The 23,301-nt window shown below is 44.5% G+C and overlaps 1 protein-coding gene across 5 annotated transcripts in view; it reads left to right on the forward strand.

The window, feature by feature from the left end:
* OSBPL10 (oxysterol binding protein like 10) overlaps nucleotides 1-23,301 on the forward strand; it is a 350,089-nt gene that overhangs the window by 78,328 nt on the left and 248,460 nt on the right. For 2 of the 5 annotated variants that reach the window (XM_074345352.1, XM_074345353.1), the window contains one exon: nucleotides 296-519. Coding sequence is in view for 3 of the 5 variants with exons in the window: in XM_074345351.1 (XP_074201452.1) it covers nucleotides 3,921-4,201 (281 nt within the window). In the remaining 2 variants the exon portion in view is untranslated. Of the gene's footprint in view, nucleotides 1-295; nucleotides 520-3,350; nucleotides 4,202-23,301 lie in introns of those variants that run through there. The other 3 variants (XM_074345351.1, XM_074345349.1, XM_074345350.1) reach the window with 3 other exon arrangements.

Raw genomic sequence — 23,301 nt, forward strand, 5'->3', positions numbered from 1 at the left:
CAGCAGAGTCTGGGGGAAGTTGCTTCATGTTTCTTTGATTCCTTTTTCCTCCATCTGTGAAACAGGAACAGGAATTGTACGCAGCTCATGTGGTTGTTGTAAGGATTAGATGAATTACTACGTGTAAAACACTTAGAACAGTATCTGGCACATAGTAAGGGCTCAATAAATGTGAGGTATTATTGTTATTATTCGGGATGGAGAACACGTTAGACCAGTTGTTTCTAACACAAGTGGGGGCCAAGTTGAAACAGAGGGTGATCTGATTGTGAGTTTTCTCTCCACCTGTGTGCAGCTTCATTCCCGTCATCTGGCCGACCGCATCAGTGATCCCCACCCTTGCTGGTCCACGAACATCCTCCCAAGACTCCAGTGCCATTGGCAAGAATGATATTCCGAACCAGATGAGGGGGCTCCAGAAGCAACTCCTGGAAACTCCAGACCACTAGGTCCATGTGGAGACGTTGGGGTGATCATTCCCCTACTGGGGGCTGCTGTTTCTGCCCATTATTTTAAGAGGTTTGGTGTGTTTGTCTTACTGTTCTAATCAGGGATGGCTTCCATTCCCAAAGCCTTCACATGGTCCAAGATGGGTGTTAGATTTCCAGTCATTCTACTTACATTTGTATTTTTCTTAATGATTTCTGCAATCTGGGTAGGTTAAGGAAATGAGTCCTTATTGGGGGCGTATATGTTCTGCAAATATTTTTGCCAACGTATTGTGTCTTTTGTTCTCAAGTTGTTTTTCTAACATAAGACATTTTCCTCTCCCAAGAGAAATCTGCAGGGGGAGAGTACAGCTCAGTGGTAGAGTGCCTGCTTAGCATGCAAGAGGCCCTGGGTTCTAGCACGCACTCCCCTCTCTGTCGCGGTGTGGCCTGTCTTTCAGCACATCTGCTCCACTCATCTGTTGCTCCTGATGTACCTCCTTGGCTGTTTCCACTCCCATACAGCTGGCTTGCTCTTGGGCCATCCTGGCTGCTGTGGTCTGAACACTTGTGTCCCCTGCCACCCTCCCCCCCCGTTCATACACTGAAATTCTGATGCCCAATGCGACAGTATTAGGAGGTGGGACTTTTGGGAGGTGCTTAGTTCTTGAGGGTGAGGTGAGTGTGCTTATAAAAGAGACCCCATAGCACTCCCAAGCCCCTTCTACCACGTGAGGACAAAGAAAAGTGTGAGCCTGGAGGAGGGCTCTCACCAGAACCTGACCAAGCAGGCACCCTGATCTTGGACTTCTAGCCTACAGAACTGTGAGAAGTAAATTTCTATTGTTTATCAGTGCCCAGTCTGTGGTCTCTTGTTACATCAGCCGGCACAGACTAGGACACTGGCCTTGGCTGTTCCTTTCAATTTAGCCTCTCCTCCCTTCAATGGGACTGTCTCTAGGGTCTCAGTTTTTTAGACCAAAGTGAGAATTTGCTGTTCTGGCTCATCTAGTCACTGGTGTGGACTGGGTCAGATGGAATGATGGTAGTAGAGGTTTGAAAATATGAAATAAGGTGACGGTACCTCCCTGATTGTAGCCAGATCATAAGGTAGCAGCCCCCCAGGAGGGCTGTTGTTTGGTCACATGATGACTTGCATTTGGAGAGGAGGGCAATAGCTCAGTGGTAGAGCACGTGCTTAGCATGCAGGAGGTCCTGGGTTCAATCCCCAGTACCTCCATTAAAAGACAAAAAATAAAAAATGACTGGCATTCATTGTTCACCCACCTCCCAGTCCTCATGTCAATGGAGGACTTCATGAACACTCACGTACTGACCGGTCTGTCAGCTGGCTTAGGCAAAGTGATGCCGTGGTACAAAATAATTCCTAAAATCTCAGTGACTTATGGCAAACATCCTGTGCATGTGACATGGCCAAGGCTAACTGGCTTCAGCTCTGCCACTTGTCTTCTCACTCCAAGACCCAAACTGAAGGAGAGCCTTGATCTGGGACAGGCTGATCACCTGGTAGAGGGAAGAGAAAGATGGTGGAACCACAGGACAGCTCTTAGACATATGTTTGCAAGTGGCGTATGTTATTACATCTGTTCACATGCCATTGGCCAAAAGAGTTCTGTGCCCAAGCCGAAGGCTGATGTGGAGGGAGGGTATTCCTCCCATAGGAAGAGGCGGTAAATATTCTGAACAAATAAACATTCTTATGTAGTTCATCACGGCCAGTAGCATGCTTAGTCCCATTTTGCAAGTGAGAAAGCTAAGGCTAAAAGAGGTAACTTGATCAAGGTCATAGATTGGAACTCAGCTCTTTCTGGCTTGAAAGTTGGTTCTTTTCTACCACGCAGTCTCTTTGGGGGAAGTTTTCTTTGTTTTACACTGTGTGGGTTCTTGGGATTGTAATTTATTCAGGGCACAACCATCTCTCATAGGCCCAGAAGCTTCTCCATGAGAATTTCTAGAGCTCAGGCACCTCTGAAGGCTTGCTGGAAGGACACAGAGCTAGAAAGGGGTCAGGGTTGGGGCATTGTCCCCATGAGAGCTGACTCTATTCCATTTAGTAATTTTTAAGCTGTTGAATTATTTATCTGCTTTATGGATTTGTAGATCCTTTGGAAAGGGATCACCTATTAATCTCTGTTTTTGTTTTCGTGTGTGTGTGTGTGTGTGTGTGTGTGTGTGTGTGTGTGTGTGTTGCGGGGAGAGTGGTGAGATCCTCAAAGCTATTTTTCTAGGTAATTTTATAAACTTCCAGATTGCACTGGATATTTATATTCACAAAAATCATGAGTGGGGTGGAGAGAGTTCAACCGGTCTACTTTTGCCAGATTTCAGCAAGTCAACTTCAGATTTAGAAAGCCAGCTGCAACTCAGGGTACCTTGGGGTGGGGGTTGAGGCAGAAGTTACAGCCAACGCACAGAATACTTCACCCTGTTTATAAGTGTGATTTCTCCTGCCTTCAGTGCAGGCTTACCCATGGCCGAGCTTCACAGGTGCTTGCTGTTGCACAGTAACACCAGGTAGGGTTGGACTTGGCGTTTCTGTGTGTCCATCAGGGTGGGGATTAGGGCGAGGTATGTGCGGCACCTAGGACGCTCAATTTTCAGAGGCACTTGAAGGAGCCCCAGAGTCCTCCTGCCTCACTCCGGTCCTGGCCCTGGGGTTCACTGTGCATGTATTATAACCCTGTTGTTGGGTGAAAATGCCCCGGGCGAGCTTACCTGTGAGAACCTCCTCCCCTGCCCTCCTGGACCTGCAGGACAACCCGGGGGACCTCCCTGCTCTGTTCCTTGGCTCGGCCAGTGAGGTTCATGTCCAGGTGACCGTGCACGTGAGCTCAGGCTTGGTGCGGAAGACAGAGAGGCGTGTGCGTGTGAGCCAGTGTTAGGCTGGGCGGGTCCATATCCGGGTGGACCGGGTGGGTGGGGCCGCCCCGGTGGGTGGGGCCGCCCCTCCCGCCAGGTCCCGAGGTGGGTGGGGGCTGGAGAGTGACGCCGGAGATTCCCCTTCGCACCTTCGGATCCGAGAGGGGGCGGCAGAAGGCGCGCGAGGGGTGACAGGGTGTGGATTCCAGGCGTGCCCACCCAGCGGATCCGCGCGGGGAGCGCCCAGAGCCCCCGGGCCTGAGCGGCCGCTGGGACTGAAAAGAAGAGGAGGTGGAACCGGAGGAGGGCTCGCCGAACCGGCCACCCGCTCCGAACTTGCCCGGGAAACTAGTGCGGAAGGAGGGGCCCGGCCGGGGCCGGGCTGGAGGAGGGGCGGCCGCAGCTGCATCCAGCCCCGTTGGCTTCCTTCCCAGCTCTCCTTCGCCTCCTCCTCCTCTTCCTCCTGTATGAGTCAGGCATTTGCCTGGGATTTGGAGCAGCCACGCGCGGCCCGGGCGCCTGGAGCTACAGCAGCCGCCGCCGCCGCGCCAGGAGCCCCGGCGCCGGGGCCGCCACCGCGGCGGGCACCCGCGTCCCGGGCGCGCACGGACCATGGAGAGGGCGGCCCAGGGCGCAGACGGCGGCGGGGGCAGCAACAGCAGCAGCCGCAGCAGCAGCCGCGCCACCTCGGCGGGCTCCTCTCCCTCCTGCTCCCTGGCGGGCCATGGGGTCTCCGGCCGGTCGGCGACCGCCGGGTTCGGCGGCGGGGGCAGCCGCAGCAGCCCGGGCTCGGTGGCCGCTAGCCCGTGCGGGGGAGGCGGCCGGCGGCGGGAGCCGGCGCTCGAGGGTGTGCTCAGCAAATACACCAACCTCCTCCAGGGCTGGCAGAACAGGTAACGCGCCCGCTGCCCGCGCCGCCGCGCGCCCCTCCCTGCGCGCCGCTAGGTGTGAGTGTGTGTGTACGTGCGCGATCGTGCTGCCGGCGAACCTGGGCCGCCTTGGCACGGGGGCCCTTCCTGCATCCCTGCTCACCTCCAGATGGGGTGCCCAGGACCAGGCGCGCCGCGACCCCACGCCAGGACTGCATCGCAGTGGCGGGGAGGGAACCGAGAGCCCTGGCACCTGCAGGGACTGGAGCAGCCGGCGAGCGCACTGGTCCCCGGGCCCTGCCTTCTAGCGGTTTCCCGCACCCCTGAAGAATGGCTGAGGATGGGAGGCAGAGGGGGGCGTGCTGCCTGCCTGGATGAAAAATTTAATACATCTGGTCCGATCACAGCAATTCTCTCCATAACGTAGTTCGTTTAAAACTTTGGTGTTTAAAAACACCACCACCAACAGAAACCAGCCCCTTATCCTCGGCGCCTTCCGGTGCGTGTGCTAGCCCCTTGCTCAGCTGATGAGCTTTGAACCTCCAATCTTTGCAAAGAAAGTTTAGGGTTTAAAAAAAAATTGTTTTTGTTAACACCCTCTCCCCTTTCGATCGGGGTGGTTCGCTATTTAAATTATTATGATTTCCCCCCTTTAAGTGTTTTTTGAAGTTCCTTGCTCACTCTGCTCTCACAGTTGGGAAGCCTGGGTGTCAAGGGAAGGGGTCGCGGGAGTGTGTGGACTGCCATAGTGAGGATCGTGAGAAAGACTTGAAAGGAGCAGATGGGGTACTGCTGTTTACATCTTTAAACTTCGTCTTTCAAAAACAAGCCAGAGGGAAATGCAAATGTCCATGCAAGGAGAACGGGGCTTTTTGGAGAGGTTGTTGAGGAGATCTTGTGTGTCGCCCTTAGTAGCGCTTGGCTCTTAGGACTTGCGTTCTTAAGGATGTTTGTGAGATTTGAATCACACCCTGGGAACTCCTGCTTATCTCTGCTGGTGAGCAGAGTACAGTCTCTGCCTGTAGATCCATTGGAAGTTTCAGATTGTTTATAGCTGAAACAGCAGGCAGTGACTTACATGAAACAGCCAGGGGGAGGATGACTTCCGAAGTGTGGAACCTGATTTGTTACCCACAGAGAACTTTCCGAGTCACCTGGGTTTCCCTGGAGATCTGTACTACGTTAGTGGAAGTTGCGCCTGAACTTTTGAATCCTATTTCTCAAAATAGCCCCAGTGTCTGCTTTTGCCTCTCCCTTTTCCCCTTAATTTCTTGAAAGCTGAAAGGGAATAGGTAGGGTGCGTAGGAGGAGAGAGGAGATGACTAAATCTGATTTCAGTTCTTGGTAATTGTCTTGTTAATGGCACCTCGAGGTGCCTGGTTGGTGATAACATTTGTTTTGTGTCTTGGACAATTCCCTTTAATGCTCCCCAGCCCCCCTCCAAGAAGCTTATGAGGCCAGCAGAGCTGTTACCCTGGATTACAGTTATTTCACTTGGGGATGGTATTTTTACCTGCAGTGTATATTAAAGGATTTGTTCTTTGGAGTGGATTTAGGAGGAATTGGAGTAACTCATGCTTTTGTATAATTAAATCCACTGGGGTATTTAGGTTGCAGGCCAGATAGAGAAGGGGCAAAATTAATAGCAATATCATGATAATACCTACGTGATTGCAGGTTACACAGGTGAAATGTGCTGTGTACACGGCTGAAGTCTCATCTGTGTCGAGTTTGTTTGCTGTGGTTTATAGCTGGCTGCCAGTGTTTGTTCTTACCACAGCAGACTCACCTGTTTGGAAGTCTACCACTGACTCCAAAAGCATTGTCTCTTTTTAATGGTTAGCGTCTCAGTGTGGGGGTTTGTTTCCCACATCGGTGATCTCTCAACCTTGGCCGAGGGGCTGTTAGTGTTCTGGAGAAAATCTATGAGGGTTGTGATTTTGCGCTTCTCCCTTCTCAAGGGATCTTGCAATTTTTTGTTTGTTTGTTTTGGGGGGGGGAAGTAATTAGGTTTACTTATTTATTTATTTCTTAAGCAGAGGGACTTGGAATTGAACCCAGGACCTCATGCATGCTAAGCACATGCTCTGCCATTGAACTATACCCTTCCCCACCACCAAGGGGTCTTATAAAGGGAGATCTGAATCAGTGAAGAGGAGGAGAGAGGGGGATAAAGATAGAAACTTTGAAAATACATTCATATCTCCATTTATTTATTCGGAGACTATTTTATTGAGAGCCTGCTATATGCCAGGTGTTGTTCCAGCTACTGTGGAGCTACTCTAAGGTCCAGAACACCTGGGCACCTTCTCATCAAGTAGTGAAAGAGTCTCAGGATTGAAGAGTGGAAGGAGCCCACCCCTCCTCAGTCCAGGGAAATGCTTTGGTGCAAGGAGGTAAGCTGAGTCAAGCTACCTGCATTTGGGGGCTACGTGGCATGCCCCTTTGACAGTTCTGTTCAAATTGCCTGCTGTTAAGCACAAATCTCCAACCAGAAAGTCCTTGGTGCGTGTTCCTAGGCTGCCATGTAGTTGATAACATCGTTCACCAGCCCCCAGGACTTAACACTGGTCCCTCACTAACAGTTTTTATTCTAGTGTCCTCAAGTTGCTGTAAAACTTATATTTTAATATTCAGTTTTATATTCTGCTTTAATTTATTTGTAGTACTCTCACCCTCATCACCATGCCTCAAGGAAGGCAGTGTGGCCAGAATGCAAGCTAAATGACTTAAAAAAAGGTCACAAGAGGGAACGTGGCACGTGTGGGACACACTCAGGAGAGGACGTCAGGGTTCCTTGGCTTGCATTCATTGGTTGAAAGAGTGTGACGTCATTGGAGCATGGGGCTGATACCCGTTAGGGAGTTTCTATAGTTCATTATTAGAGTTACTTAAAGAAAATATTTCAGACATGATAGCATGATATAGACCTGTAGGATGCCATTAAAGTGTAAATTCATCTAAACAAATGAACAAAATTTCAAAAAGGGGCAGGTGGTATATAGATTAAAAATACAGTTTAAAAATGATGACTAAAAGGTACATGTTTGTGGAAATAATTTGTGTGGATCTCCTGTCTTTACTGCCCTTGACATTTTAATATAGAGCAACTGTCTTTTCACCCATCTTTTGGGTTTCATATGGAGTGAACCAGGGGGAGAGTGAGCCCCAGGGCTTGAGGAAACCAGCCGGAGCCAGGTCACACAGCTCCTTGTTGGCTGGGGGAAGAATTGAAGACTGTTCTGGTTTTGCAGAAGGATTTTAAGCAGGGAGGTGACATGGTCTGATTTGGGCTTTAAAGAGTCCACTGTGGCTACTGTGTGGAGATGCAGGTTTTGAGGAGCAGGTCAGGAAGTTGAGAGGCTAGTTAGGAGTTCAGTGTGGTGGTCCAGGCAAGAGATGCTGGGAGCTTGGATGTCAGAGACAAGGGAAATGGAGAAAAAGGACAGATTTGGAGTGGGGAGGAGAGATTTCTGATGGGTTGGCTGTGGAGGTGAGAGGAAGAGAGGGGTCAAGGATAACTCTTGAGTTTGTAGGCTGAGAGGCTGGGAGGTTGAGGTGTTCTCTACGGTGATGAGGGTCACAGGGGATGAATGGGTTTGTGGGTAGGATGGGGGACAACCAGGAGTCAGACTGTGTTCAGTTTGAGAGTTTCATACCTGGTAAGAAATTGGCTATATGAACTCTCATTTGCCCTAAGGCCAATTTTAGTCTTAAGCCAAAATGGAACTGCTTAGGGGTTGCTCATAACTTCAAGTGTTTGGGGAAATAATTTCTAATTAGTTCTAGGAAGTGCTATTTGAATCTTTGAGGGTTTTCATTGCCATTCCGTTTTTGGTATTTGGAGAAAAGAAAACACTGTAGATATGGAACCAGCCTCTAATTCTTTTCTAGGTGACTGGTGGGGGTGTGAGAACTCAGTAGAACACTGAAAGGCAAATCCTGAATAGGGTAAGGAAGACAAATGTTGGCAAAAGAAAACCTCGGGCGACCAGTGGACATTTATTTGGAAAGTAAGAGCACTGTGGACTCTGGGTCAAGCCCTGACATCAGCATTTAGCACACCTGTCACCTTGGGCCTGTTCCCTCATTGCCCTGGGCTTCCGTTTTCCCATCTGTTAAATGTCAAAGATGGTGTTACCCTTACCCTTGTCATTAGATCAGTATGAGGATTAAATGAAGATACTGGTGTGTAAGGGACTGAGAATAGCGTGTAGTGGGTTCCTGGGAAGTGGGAACCATTATTGTATCTTCAGTTTGTCCCTTCTTAAATGGACCCTTTCTGGTCCATAAAATTCTTGGTCTATTTTTTTTAATGCTGTGATTACTCTGGGACTCCATTAACATAATTATCGCAGAGTTCTTTGGAGAGGAGATGATGAGTTCTTTGAGGAGAGAGAGAGAGATCATTTAAAACTTGGAACCAAACAAGCTACAGCAAATTTAGGAGGACAGAATTTATTTCAAGCATATTTTCTGACCACAACAGCATGAAACTAGAAATCAACCACAGAAAGAGAAATGAGAAAAAAATTATTGCATAGAGACAAAACAACATGCTACTGAAAAATCCAGTGGGTCAATGATGAAATCAAAGAAGAAATTAAAAAATACCTTGAGACAAATGACAATGAAAGTACAACCACACAAAATCTATGGGATGCAGCAAAAGCAGTCCTGAGAGGGAAATTCATAGTGATACAGGCCTTCCTCAAAAATGAAGAGCAGTCTCAAATTAACAGCCTACCCTATCACCTAAGAGAATTAGAAGAAGAACAAACAGAACCTAAAGTCAGCAGAAGGAAAGGTCTAATATAGATCAGGGAGGAAATAAATAAAATAGAGATTAAAAATTCAATCAAACCAAGAGCTATCTTTTTTGAAAGAGTAAACAAAATTGACAAACCTCTGGCCAGGCTCACCAAGAAGAAAAGAGAGAGGACCCAAACAGACAAAATAAACCCTGGAACCAAACACTCACCTCGATGGGAAGTGACTGACTTCCTCCTCCAGCCTCTGTCTCCCTTCCTTGCTTTTCCCCTTAACACTTACCACCTGCCAGTGTGCTCAGTATTTCACCCTTTGGACTTTCTGTGCTTGATGGAAGCGCCCTGAGGACAGAGGATAATTTTGCCTGTCTTGTTCACTGCTGTACCTCCAGTGTCTGGAGCAGAGTGTGGCGTATAATAAGGGTTCAGTAAGTATCACTGAATGATTAAGAAAAGGAATGAACGACTGAGAGGAAATCAAACCAGGGCCTAGTTTTGTTTTGGCCAGTGTTAGCGACTGTTGTAATTCTTACTTCTCTACCTGCTCATAGCCTCGCCCTTGAGTTAATATGTTTATTGTTTGCTCTGCTCCCTGCAACCATTAGTTTTTCTCTTATGGGACAGAAGACACGCCCACCCTCACCTTGGGGAAATTACAACCCACCCAGGGTGGGCCTTTAGGGACCAGACAGACGTCCAGGGCTTTCTTTTGACTTCATCTGCAGTAACAGTGTACCTGGAGAAGACAGTGTTCAGCCTCCAACCATGATTTCCCAGGGTTTTGGGGCCACCGGGCCCATTTAGAAAAGTCAGTGGAGGCATAGATTAAGTTTAAAAATCATACTGAATTAAAATGAATGCTTTTTGACTATTCCAGTTGTTTTAGAGGTAATTGATGATACCAGGGTTGAAAATCACTGCTCTGGTTTAATATTCTTACCCCTATTCTGCAAGGATTTGCACATCTTGGCATCTGGGTTGTCAGGTTGTTCTAAGGCTGCTCTCAAATCATTTAGGGACACTGGATCGCTTCACTGACAATAATAATAAAGGGTGGTTGTTTAGGTTACAAAATGCATATTACATATATATGGGTATATATACATGGGTATATATATACACTATAATATACATGATATATAGTATATGTTATAACCTGCTGTGTTAACCACTCCCTGCAAGATCTGCTCTCCTCCCTTTTTATTTTTTATTTTTTAAATTAAAAAATGTATTTATTTTTCTTTTGAAGTTTAGTTGACCTACAATGTTGTTAGTTTCTGGTGTACAGCAGAGTGATTTAGTTATACATACATATATATATTCTTTTTCAGATTCTTTCCCATTATAGGTTATTATAAGTTATTGAAATAGTACACTGTGCTGTACAGTAGGACCTTGTTGTTTCTCTATTTTATATACATATCTGCTAATCCCAGACTTGTATCTGCTAATCCCAGACTCCTAATTTATCTCTTCCCACCCCTTTCCCTCCAGTAACCATAAGTTTGTTTTCTATGTCTACGAGTCTGTTTCTGGTTTGTAAATAAGTTCATCTGTGTTATTTTTTTAGATTCCACATATAAGTGATATCATATGATATTTGTCTTTGTCTGACTTACTTCACTTAATATGATAATCTCTAAGTTCATCCATGTTGCTGCAAATAGCATTATTTCATTCTTTTTTATGGCTGAGTAGTATTCCATTATATATATGTGTGTGTGTGTGTGTGTATGTCTTAGGGGACATTACACATACACACACCATAACTTCTTTATCCAGTCATCTCTTAATGGACATTTAGGTGACTTCCATGTCTTGGCTATTGTAAATAGGGCTGTTGTGAACATTGGAGTGCATGTCTCTTTTTGAATTAGAGTTTTTCTGGATATATGCCCAGGAATGGAATTGTTGGATCATATGGTAAGTCTATTTTTAGTTTTTTAAGGAATCTCCATACTGTTTTCCATAATAGCTGCACCAAACTGCATTCCCACCAGCAGTGCAGGAGGGCTCCCTTTTCTCCACAGCCTTTCCAGCATTTATCATTTGAAGACTCTCCCCCACTTTTTAAAACATACATGTATTTGAGGATATTTACACCAAGTGGTTACCATGATTTTCCTTAGTTGGTGGGGTTGTGGGTGAGTTTTCTTTTCTTCTCTTTTTGTCCTTCTATTATTTTTTTCCCAAAGGTGAACTTGCATCCATTTTGCAGTTTGAAAATGTTATTGAGGGAAAAAAAGCTGCCCATACCTTGTCACATAATCTCTGAATAGATGAATTTTTGGAGGGTTAATTTGACGTCTAACAGACATTCAGAAAAGTACACAACTCATGTGTGTACATAGTTAGATGAATTTTCATACACATAGCACCCGGAGATCAGGAAAGAGAAGCCCCCTCACCCTGTCCCTTCCTGTCATTCCCCTCGAGGGCTTCGCTATTCTAACTTCCAGTACCTTGATTAGTTTGAATTTCATATTGTACAGGGTGTGATCTTTTGTGCCTGGCTTCTTTCTCTTAATAATAGGTTTGTGAGCCCCACCATGTTGCTGTGTACAGTCGTGGTCTGTTTGTTTCCACTGCTATTTGGTATTCCATTGTGTGAGTTTACTAAATATGTTTACATGTATTATAGATTGACATCTGAGTTCTTCCTAGGTTTTGGCCCTTCCGAACAAATAGTTTTGGGGAGTATATGTATGCATTTCTGTGGGTGGATACCTGGGAGTGGAGATATTGCAAATGTCCAGCTTATTAGATACTGCTGGAGAGTTTTCTGAAGTGGTTGGATCTGTTAATACTCCACCAGCGATGTATGAGAGTTCTAGGTGCTCCACATACTCACTCACACTTGACATTGTCTCTTGTTTTCGTTTTAGCCAATCTGGTGGGTGTGTCGTGGTGTATCATTTGATTTGCCTTTCCCTGATGACAAATGGAGTTTCACGTCTTTTCATGTATCTATTGGCCATGTGGAGGTCATGTTTTGTAAGATGCTATTTAAGTCTTTTGCCCACTTCTGTACTGGGGTATCTGTCTTCTTCTTACTGACCTGTAGAAGTTCTTTATGTGTTCTAGATGTGAGTTCATTGATGGGTATGTGTACACGTGTGCACAGGCACTACGTATACAGAGAGAAAAGATATCTTCTTTCACTCTATGGTTTGCCAGTTTGTCTTTTACTAGTGTCTTTGTAAACACAAATTCTTAATTTTAATGTAGTCACATTTTAAATTTTTTCCCTGTATGTTTGGTTCTTTTTGAGTCCTGTTTAGGAAATCTTTGCTCCCCCCGCATGGTAATGAGATGTTCTTTGGTGTTTTCTTTTGAGGAACGAAATCATTAATTTGAAATTAATTAAGTTATTTTCTTAGAAGTTTCAGTTGATATTGGGGGAATGTGGAAAGGTGACAGAAGCCATACAGCTTTAAGGCTTCCAGTCTGCATTAGTTTCCTTATGGCTCTTATAAAAAAATGACCACAGGCGGGGAGGGTATAGCTCAGTGGTAGAGCTCGTGCTTGGCATATACGAGGTCCTGGGTTCAATCCCTAGCACTGCCATTAAAAAAACTAACAAATAAATAAGTAAACCTAACTCCCCTCCCCCCTAAAAAATGGCCACAGACTTGGTAGCTTGAAACAACAGAAATTTATTTTCTCATAGTTCTGGAGGCTAGAAGTCTGAAATCAGTTTCACCGGGTTGAAATCAAGGTGTTGGCAGGACTGTGCGCCCACCGGATATTCTAAGGGAAAATTGATTCTTGCTTCTTCGACCTTCTGGTGGCTGCCAGATGCCTTGGCTTGTAAAGGCATCACTCCAGTTTCTGCCTCTGTCTTCATAAATTGCCTTCTCTTCTGGGTGTGTCAAATCTCCCTCTGCCTCCCACTTAGAAGGACTCCTATGAATGCGTTTAGGACCCACCCAGATAATCCAGTATAATTCCTCCATCTCAAGATTCTTAATGTAATCAATCTATCATATGTGAAAAGCTTGGCTGGGTAAGGTAACGTTCACAGGTTCCAGGGATTAGGACATAGACATCTTGGGGGTGGGGGGCACGGCATACACACTGTCATAATTCTAAGGTGATTCTTCTTCCTCTTCTTCTTTTTTTCTTTTTTTTGAAATGGAGGTACTGAGGATTGAACCCAGGACCTCGTGCATGCTAAGCATGTCTTCTATTACAGTGAGCTATACCCTCCCCCGCAAGGTGGTTCTTAAACTCTCCGGCTCCCTTCCCATCCACCTTTCCTACCCTTCACTGGTTGCCGTGGTGACATTGCTTTCATGGAAGGGTGCAGGTCGCTGTCCTGACTCTTAAGTGGGCTTGTTAGGGTTGGTGGACTCATTCATCTCTGTCTGCGAGACAGCCCCCCTTGGGAAAATGTTAGGTAGGTAATACGTGAGGGAAATCGTTAATAATGCCTATGAGTAAACTTAATTTCCTTTAGTGAGCAAATCAGAGTTTCTTTAAATACTATTGGCAGTTTTTGGAAGGATACATGTAGTAATCTGTATTTTCCACTTTATCGTAAGAATGACTCCGTAGTCCAAGGACTTTTTCCTTAAAGGTATAATTAACATGCAATACAAAGCACAGGTCTTAGGTGTTTGGTTTGATTTTTTAAAAATATATTTATTTTTATTATTGTATTATTTAATTATTTTATTTTGGGGTGGGGGGAGGTAATTATATCTATTTAGTTTTAGAGGAGGCACTGGGGATTGAACCCAGGACCTTGTGCATGCTAAGCACGCGCTCTACCACTGAGCTACACCCTCCCCCGAGGTTGATTTTTGATACTTGTTTACACTGTGTAACCACTGCTCCAAAAGGTACAGAACATTTCCACCTCCCAGGAAGTTTCATCATGATTCTTTCCAGTCCATTCCCCTTCCCCTGCAGTCTGTTTCTGATTTTTATCACCACGAATTTGTTTTGTCTGTTTGGGGGTTTCATGGAGATGTGAGCGTACAGCATCTCCTCTTTGGAGTCTGGTTTGTTTAGCTCAGCAGGATGTTCTAAGATTCCTCCTTGTTGCTGCCCTGTGAGTCGTTGACACTGTTTTTTTGGTGGTTGAGTTGTGGTACATTCTGTGGCTATACCACAGTTTGTTTATCCATTTACCTGTAGGTGGATGTTTGGGAGGTTTCCAGGTTTGGCTGTTACAAACAAAGCTGCTTTTGTGTACAGATCTTTGTGTGGACATGTGCTTTCATTTATTTGGTTCAATACTAGGATTGGACTTGCATAGTCCTAGGATAGTGTGTGTAGAACCTCCCAAGGTTGTCCAGGGTTGCTGAACCATTCCACGCTCCCACCATCAGTGTATAAGTGACTGGGTGGCTCTCTGTCCCCGCCAGCTTCTGTATTGCCACCTGGGGAGCTTTTGAAAGCAGGGACTGCCTCCTTCTCCTGGAGTCACATTGCTTCTAGAGGGCAGCCTGCGGGAGCCCAGGCTGGTGACGTGGTTAGACCTCGTTGCCCTTCCAGCTTTGCCTCAATTTTGCTGCACGACCTTGGCAAGTCACTGAGCTCTTGGGGCCCTGATTTCCTCATCTGTGACACGATGCTGGCCTTGTGGTGTTGCTCCGAGCTCCCGCAGGCCCCAGGCCCCGCACAGAGCTTGGTACTCGTAGTTTGTTTGCTGGGGATCTGGTATTTTAGGCAGACCAGTGGGTGACTCATGGAACCTGGGTTGGTTCAGTGGTCACTGTAGACCAGACCATAGCCAATGGGCAGGTATTTCTCTGCCCTTCCTCCCCCTATGCCCCAAGTGACAAATGGTTTGGTTTGCATAGTAGATGTGTCCCCTTTGGCCGCTTAGTCTGTGGCCTGGCAGGGTCTGCTCCAGTGGACAATTGTTTGAGGACCCTGAGAAGAAAGGAGAGATGCCGGCCTTTGTGTCCTGAAAGCAGGATTGAAATGCTTATGCTGGAAATGTGGGAGGCTTTTTGCACATTTCCTCTGTGTAGCTTCTGATTGATGGGATTTGGGACCACGGCCAAGACAGAATTAAAAAGAAAACCGTCCAGAGTTTGGTTTTGATAACCCAGACTGGATTGAATATAGTCACATCCCAGAAAGAAAGGGCTCTATTTGTGTGTCCTTTATTTGACGCAAGGATATCAATAATAATGCTACAATTAGGAAACATGATACACAAGCCTGTGCTTTGAAGGTCAGAGAAGGCATTCGCGCCGGGAATAACTTTTTTATGCTGTGCGGTAGTTTTTAGAGGACTATTTGTGTTTTTCTGTGGTTTGTTCTCTTTCTATAAATATTTTGAAAATATACCAAGTTGAAAGGCGACCAGCCTCAGTTTTTATTTTTAGTTTTTATTTTTATCTTTATTTTTAAAATTTGTTTACTGAGTATAGTTGATGTTATGTTAGTTTCGGGTGTACAGCAAAATGACTCATCTATACGTATATATATTCCTTTTCAGATTCTTTTCCATTATAGATTATTGCAAGATATTGAGTATAGTTCCATGTGCTCTACAGTAGGTCCTTGTTGTCCAACATTACTTTTTTATTTTTTCCCTTAACGTGGTCCCTGGATTGAACCCAGGACCTCGTGCATGCCAAGCACACGCTCGACCACTGAGCTATACCCCCACCCTCCAGCATCAGCTTTTTAGTATCTCTTTTCCAGGATGTGTTAAAATGTTTATCTGCAGTGCTAGTCTCATGCCCAGGAACTATGAGCAGAGGTGGGAAATTGCCGAGGCAGCCCTGGAATCCAGGTTCTCTGAACGCGGGTGGGACTAGGGGCTCTGCGTGAGCCCCTCCTTCAGGGGAGTTGAGTGGATTAGGTGACAGGCATGTCCTGCAGTGGTCACTCCGTCGGAGCCGTGGTGGGCTGTGAACAAGGAGTGAAGACCAGCACGACGGTTTTCCTGGGCCCTTTGGTGATTTGGCAGGATCCAGGGAGAACTGGGAAACTTCCCAAGTCGTGCATGAGCCGGCAGCATCAGCCCCCAGACACACTCCTCTCTGACGGAATGTTCGCACCCCACGTGCTTGCTGAGCACCTTTTGTGTGTGTGTCCATTGCCAGGCGAGACTTGGGAGACAGAGGAACACAGCGCAGGCCCTGCCTGAAGGAGCTGACAGTCTGAAACAGGGGTGGGGACGCTTTATCTGTAAAGGGCCAGACAGCTAATAGCTGGCTTTGTGGGCTCCACCGTCTACATGGCAACTCCTCAGCTTTCCCACTGGAAACAAGTGGGTGTGTCTGTGTTCCCACAAAACTTCATTTACAATATCAGGTGGTGGGCTGGATTTACCTATGGGCTGTGGTTTGTGCATCCCTGGTCTGCAGTGACACACAGACTCCTTCATCAAGCTGTCAGGGCAGCTGAGGGTGGAAGCTCAGAGCACAGATTCTGTGGTCCAATAGCTTATGCTTGCATCCCGGTTCCGCTGTGTGACCTGGGGCCAGCTGTTTAACCTCTCTGTGCCTCGGTTTCTTCATCTATAAAATGGGGGTGTGATAGTGTTTGTGTCATAGGGTTGTTTGGGTCAACCTCAAAGCTGCGTGTAAACAGGGACTCAGAACAGGGACTAGCACAGAGAGAGCTCTTATGATACGGGAGGGTGGTGCTGCCTTAGAGGAAGCACCTGGGGAGAGCACTGGCACCACGTGGGGACAGCGGGAACGTGGCAGGTGAGGGGGGACCTAGGACGTTGATGAGTTGTTCATCATGCAGCCCGGAGTTGGGGAGGGCTTCCCTGGTAGAGGGCTCTGCGAGTACAAATGTTGGAGGTGTGGAAGGAGGGAGATAGTTTGGTGAGGCTGGAATGCAGATTGTATGTGGGCTGTGGCCAGAGACTAGATGGTGAAAGACAGACCAGGCTGGAAAAGCCTGCTTCATGAGGGACCTCTCAAGCCGCCGAGACCACAAATCATAAAATGTCTGTGTCACCAGAAGGGGATGGATTACACTTGTTTGCTCAGGGAGTGTCAGACCCTTTACATATATTATCCAATTTAATCCTTAACCTGAGTTGAGAGATGTTACAGGTCTATCCAGTCTCCCTTTCTTCTATAGTCACAAGAGTCCCAGTTTTGAGCTGGATATACAGTTGTCCAAATAAAACTATACTCACCTCTCATTCAGCTTCATAGCTAGATGTGACCATGTGATTATATTCCAGATATAAACAGAGGTGTCACATAGTTGTTTCCTGGAATCATCTTTGTACCTTTCCACCTTTCCTTTTTCCCTCCTTTCTTCTTAGAGTACAGACATGTGGCCAAAACTGGAATACAGGCATGATGGCTGGAATTCCAGCAGTCGTGTTGAGCCTTTAGGTGACTGGGATGAAAGCCATCAAGACAGAAGAAACCTCTGAGGCCTTTGTTGATCAGAGCCACCTCACAAATTCTGAGCTGCCATCTTCTGGAATGTTCCATGATGGCGAGAATAAGCCTAGTTTTTAAGCCACCATTCACAGCCAAGTCTAACCTTAACTGATGTAGGTGGGACCTCTATTTTACAGATGATGAAACTGAGGTATGGAGCGACCCAAGTTGCACAGTTAGTAAGTGGTGGAGCCAGGATTTGTCTGACTCCCGAGCGTGTTTTCTTTCCACCACCCTGGAAGCAACTTGCAGATCTTCTGCACCCTCCATGTGTAGCTGAGATCACTGAGGGCTTTGCCCCAGGGTAAACCAGTAGCTCATTCCATTGCCTGGTAATCATTACTCTGTTTTATCCCGCACTCGCTGTCTCTCCAGCCCTGGCCTTCGAAAGAAGGGGCTCCTGTGCTGGAGTCAGTGATTCTGAAGCCCTCCCCTGGGTGGCTGATGTTTGGTGGTTTCTTCCTGGTCAGAAACTGGCTGGGTGTTTAGAGTTTTGAAGCCTTGCCTCCTGCTGCTTGCAGTCTGTGGTCACGTCTCTCCTTGCTGTACAGTCCTTTCTTCACTTGGGTTTCTAGGGCTGGCTGAGGGGCCTTTTGCCCTGTGGCTGTTTGGAAGCACCAAGAGATGAACCTTGATTGACAGGCCTCGCAGTTCATGAAGCTCAGCGTGTGGACTTTGGCTGAAATGGGGTCACGTGTTTTGAATGCACTTGGGCTTTTGGGATTCTGATGTAGCTGAGTTCCACTCTATTACTAATACCTTAAAAATGGGCCTCCCGATCCCTTTGGCTGACCGCACAGCACAGACTTCTGTGTGCGTGTTCCAGCTGACTCATGTGGTGGATTGGCCTCTAAAGAGTTGAACAGGACAAAAGCCAGTTTGTGCTGTAAGCGCTGTCTTTTTTTTTTTTTTGTAAACGGAGGTACTGGGGATTGAACCCAGGACCTTGTGTATGCTAACCATACGCTCTACCACTGAGCCGTACCTCACCCGCCTCCCCTGGCAGCCAAGTGCTGTTGAGAGAACATTGCCGCACGCTTATTATGTATGTAGCATTTCTTACTTTGTCACTCTTTGTACCCCCAAAACTCTTTGGGTCATTTTCATTAGCCTGGCTAATGTGCACCTTTTTCCTTTTATGAGAAGCCTGCAGTGAAACCTTGGCAAAAGTACCATTATTATAGTCACTTAGTTAATTTCGAGTTTTCTGTAACTGAAACTTTTTTTCGTCAAATGTCAGTTTTCATGATTCCTTTGGAGTCAGCTAAATTCAGGAAAATAGTGTTGAAAGTCAAAACTCCATATTTTTTCTCATATTGAATAACAGGATAGGTCATTTTTACAGGATTGTCATAAAGATATTTCAGAAAATCTGTGTATCAAAGAGACAGGGCTACACCTGAGCCCGTGATACCAAGTTTCAGTCTGGGTGAAGGCATTTTTTTGGACAAAAGCAAAGCATGACCTGACTTGGAAGAGACTAAATTGCAGTTATTTGTGTCATGGAATTGTCTGAATTTCTGTTTATCTAAAAGCTGGCTTCCTTTTCCTTTCCAGTGTTGTAGCAGATATTGGTATTTTTAGTGGTTTTTGTTTTGTTTCCTTCTTTATTTTTGCTTTGCTTTGTTTCCTAGTTTGAAACTGTAAATTCCTTTGTAACATTACAAACTGTACATTTTGTAATAACTAAATGTAACTTGTGTTCTGATTTTTTTTCTGTAAATGACATTATAATGACAGTTGGAGAATTTATATATGGTCTGCAGATCATAGTACTGGATTCATGTTAATTATTTGATTTTAATGTTTAATTGACATAATTGATGTACAATATTGTGTTAGTTTCAGGTGTGCAGCAAAGTGATTCAGCTATATATGTGTAATATATATGTTATATATATATATTCTTCAGATTCTTTTCCATTATAGGTTATTTCAAGATACTGAATATAGTTGATTAGGTTTATTCTTAGGTATTTCATTCTTTTTGATGCTATTGTAAATGGAATTATTTTCTTAATTTCCTTTTTGGATTGTTCATTTTTAGTGTATAGAAACAAAACTGAATTTTTTGGTGTTGATTTTGTATCCTGCGACTTTGCTGAGTTCCTTTATTAACTCTGATGGTTTTTTTGTGTGTAGAGTCTTTAGGGGTTTCTCTACATATGATCATGTCATTTGCAAACAGAGATAATTTTGCTTCTTCCTTTCTAATTTGGATGCCTTTTCTTTTTCTTGCCTAACTGCTGTAGCTAGGACTTCCGTAGTCTGTTGAATAGGAGGGGTGAGAACAGGCATCCTTGCCTTGTTCCTGATCTTAGGAAAAGTTTTCAGTCTTCTGCCTTTGAGTGTGGTGTTAGCTGTGGACGTTTCATAAATGGCCTTTGTTATGTTGAAGTAGCTTCCTTCTATTCCTAGTTTGTCAAGTGTTTTTATTATGAAAGGGTCTGCTCCCTGCTTTTGTAAAGAAAGTGTTATTGAAACACAGTCATGCCCGTTTGTTTACATATTGCCTATGTTTGTTGTCACTTTACAATGACAAAGTTGAGTAGTTGCAACAGAGACTTTGAGGCCAGCAAAGACTGAAGTGTTTACTGTCTGGCCCTTTTCTGATCACTGCTGTCAACTGTTAATGTGGCCGATTACATGGATTGCTTTTTGAATTTTGAACCAGTCTTGCTATCCTAGGATAAACTTCACTTGGTTATGATATATTATTTATTTTTTTTGTTGCTGGATTCAATTTGCTAATATTTTGCCAAGGACTTTTGCATTTCTGTTTATGAAAGATACTTGTTTGTTGTTTTCTTGTCTTACACTGTCTTTGTCTGGTTTTAGTATCAGGGTAATGCCGGCCTTAAAATGAGTTGGGACGTGTCCCTCCCGTTGTATTTTCTGAAAGAAATTTGTGTAGAGTTGGTGCTATTTCTTCTTTAAATATTTGGTAGAAATCACCAGGGAAACCATCTGGCCTGGAGATTTCTTTTTTGGAATGGTTTTTAACTACAGATTCAATTCTTTAAAATAGTTATAAAGCTACTTAGATTATCTGTTTCATCTTGAGCGTGTTTTGGTAATTCATCTTTTTTGAGGAACGGGTCCATTTCTTATAAATTGCTGATTTTATAGGATGTATAGAGTTGCTTGTATTGTTACTATCTTTTCAATATCTTTGAAGCCTATAGTAATATTCCCTTTTTGCTTTTCCTAATATTCGTAATTTATACTTTGACAGTCTTGCTAGAGATTTATCAATTTATTGATCTTACTAAATTGTTTTTATCCATCATCTTTATTGTTCTCTATTTTTATTTTTTTTTTTACTTCTGCTCTAATCTTTTTTAATTCTTTCTTTCTGCTATTTATGTTTAGCTTCTTCTCTTCCTAGTTTCTTCAGGCAGAACCTTAAATTATTAAATTATTTCTTTTTTTCTACTGTAAATATTTAATGCTATAAATTTCCCTCCAAGCACTGCTTTAGTTGCCTGCACAAATTTTGATATGTTGTATTTTCGTTTTAGTTCAGTTCAAAGTATTTTCTAATTTCCTTTGAGTCTTTCTCTTTGACTTATGAATTATTTATAAGTGTGTTAATTTCCAAGTGTTTGAAGATGTTCCTGTTATCTTTCTATGACTCATTTCTATTCTTTGTATTATTTTAGTTCCTTAATTTTGTTATGGGTTGTTTTATGACCTTGGATATATTCTATCTTAGTGAATGTTCCACGTAGACTTGAAAAGAGTATGTATTCTGTTGTCATTGGGAGAATTGTTCTATAAACGTCAATTAGACCTGGTTTGTTGATGCAGTTTTCAATTCTTCTACATCCTGATTTATTTAAATTTCTTTTTTTTTAATTTTGTAATTTTGGAGCTGTAGTCTAGAAAGAAAGTACAACCCCAGCTTACAATGTTGTATGTATTCGAATTTGTGTTCTTTCCCAGAGTGCCTTATTTTTGTATTTAATGTTCCTGAATGGCATCTGCATCAAGTTACAAGAACTTGGTACTGTTCACCTTTTTTGGAAAGCACAAAAATACTGGACAGGGTTAACTTTGTTTTATGAGGTACTCTCCCGACTACCTGGCACCGGCCATTATCTTAGGTAAATACCTGAAAAATCAGTTTTAGAGCCACTTGGAGATGCTTTTTCAGACAACTTAGCTGACTCCAATTCAGACGTAATGTAAATATATTGGTTACCTCTTCAAGTGAAGATTGATATAAAAAGCTATGTGTTGGTTCTAATGAGTGGATGAATGGTCACCAAAGAGGTTCTGAGACCACAGCTCACCCATTAAGAGTACTGAGTAGTCTGAGTCATTGAAGATAGATCTTTGGAAGGAGCCTTTAGTCAATCCAGGCTCATCTACCCCCTTTTTAAGAGGTCGATTTACCTGGATCCCCTAAGACTTCCACTCTAGGTTTGAATATGCAAAGTCTTCCATCATGTTTTGAGCCTGTTGTGGGGCTAGGGTGGACCCTAGACCACATCTGCAGAAGAGGGACCAATCAGAGCTCTGAGTCTTCGGTTAGACGTCCAGCCCCAGCATCCTGGGGCTGGACTGGGGTCTATTCTCATGCAGGTAACTCTTTGATCTCTCTCCTTTTTCTCCCCAATCCAGCTGTGAATGACCTTAGACCATGCATTCTATATGGGGCAGCGGGGGAAGGGGAGGATAAAAAATTGGTTCTTGCAGCGGTGGTGGTAAAATTGCCTTACTTTTTAATGTATAAAGCATAGATGTAGAAGAGTACATATAAATAGATGGACTGTCTATCTCTTGTATTTATTTAATTGGGGGGATGCCTAGGAAAAAAATTGTCTGAAAAGGCTCCTTAGAGGACTGATGATGACAAAAAGGGTTAAGAAAGATTGCTTTAAATGGAAGATGCTCAGAGAGGTGCTGAGCAGAAGGGCTGCTGGGATTTGAACAATTTCTAATTGAGAGGAGGTGGAAGATGAAGCTTCTGAGTTTTATTACAGTAAAATATTTTTATCCAGAGATTTTCAGTGATGGAAACAAAACGAAAGAGGACTAAATCATATCATGAATTCAGGTTAAATGTGAGGCTGTTGTTGCTGTCTGAGAGCTTCATGGAATAACACAGGAAGAAGTTATAAAACAAGGAGAATTTCCTTCTGCCTGGAGTCCTTTAGGAAAGGTCCTGTGGGAAGTGAGCCAGGTCTCCTCGGAGGCTGTCAGTCCATGGGTGGTTGAGGAGGGAGCCTATTTCAAATCAGTATTTTAAGACCTGTGTACAACCCCTTCTCCCACCATTTGGACAACTGGCAACGTTTGAGTAGGGACTGTGTGTTAGGTAACACTATTGTTAACTGCCAGAAATTGACAATTGCACTGTGGTTATATAAGAGAATGTTCCTGTTCTTGGAAAGTACATAATGAAGTATTTAGGAACAAAAGGATATCTCTACACCTCTCTAGTGGTTCCAGAAATCCTGTATATAAGGAGAGAGGGAGAGGGGAGGTATAGCTCAGTGGTAGATTGCGTGCCTAGCACCTGGGTTCAATCCTCCGTACCTCCATTAAAAATAAATAAGTAAAAACCTAATTACCTCTGCCCCCTCAAAATAAATTAATTTGTAAAAAGTACCTTCATTAAAATTAAATAAAAATCTAATTACCTCCTCCTCCCCCCAAAAAAAATTAAAAAAAAAAAAAAAGAGAGAGAGAGAGAGAGAGAAGAAGAGGGAAGGGGAGGAGGGGGGAGGAGGAGGGAGGTGGGTGGGTGTGGATGGAGGGGAGGAAAGGAAGGAAGGCAGGGAGGAGTGGGGAGAGCCAGAGCCAGGGTAATGCAGGGCAGGAACATCTGTAAATGCTGAATGTGGGTGAAAGGATACATAGGAGTTCATGGTAATCTTCTTGCAACTCTTCTGTAAGTGTGAATCATTTCAAAGTACAAAGAAAAAAATAATAATAAGGGAGCAAGAAAACACATGGCTCCTTCGAGAAA

Source organism: Camelus bactrianus, chromosome 17 (assembly GCF_048773025.1).
Source record: "Camelus bactrianus isolate YW-2024 breed Bactrian camel chromosome 17, ASM4877302v1, whole genome shotgun sequence".
Classification (NCBI taxonomy): Eukaryota; Metazoa; Chordata; class Mammalia; order Artiodactyla; family Camelidae; genus Camelus; species Camelus bactrianus.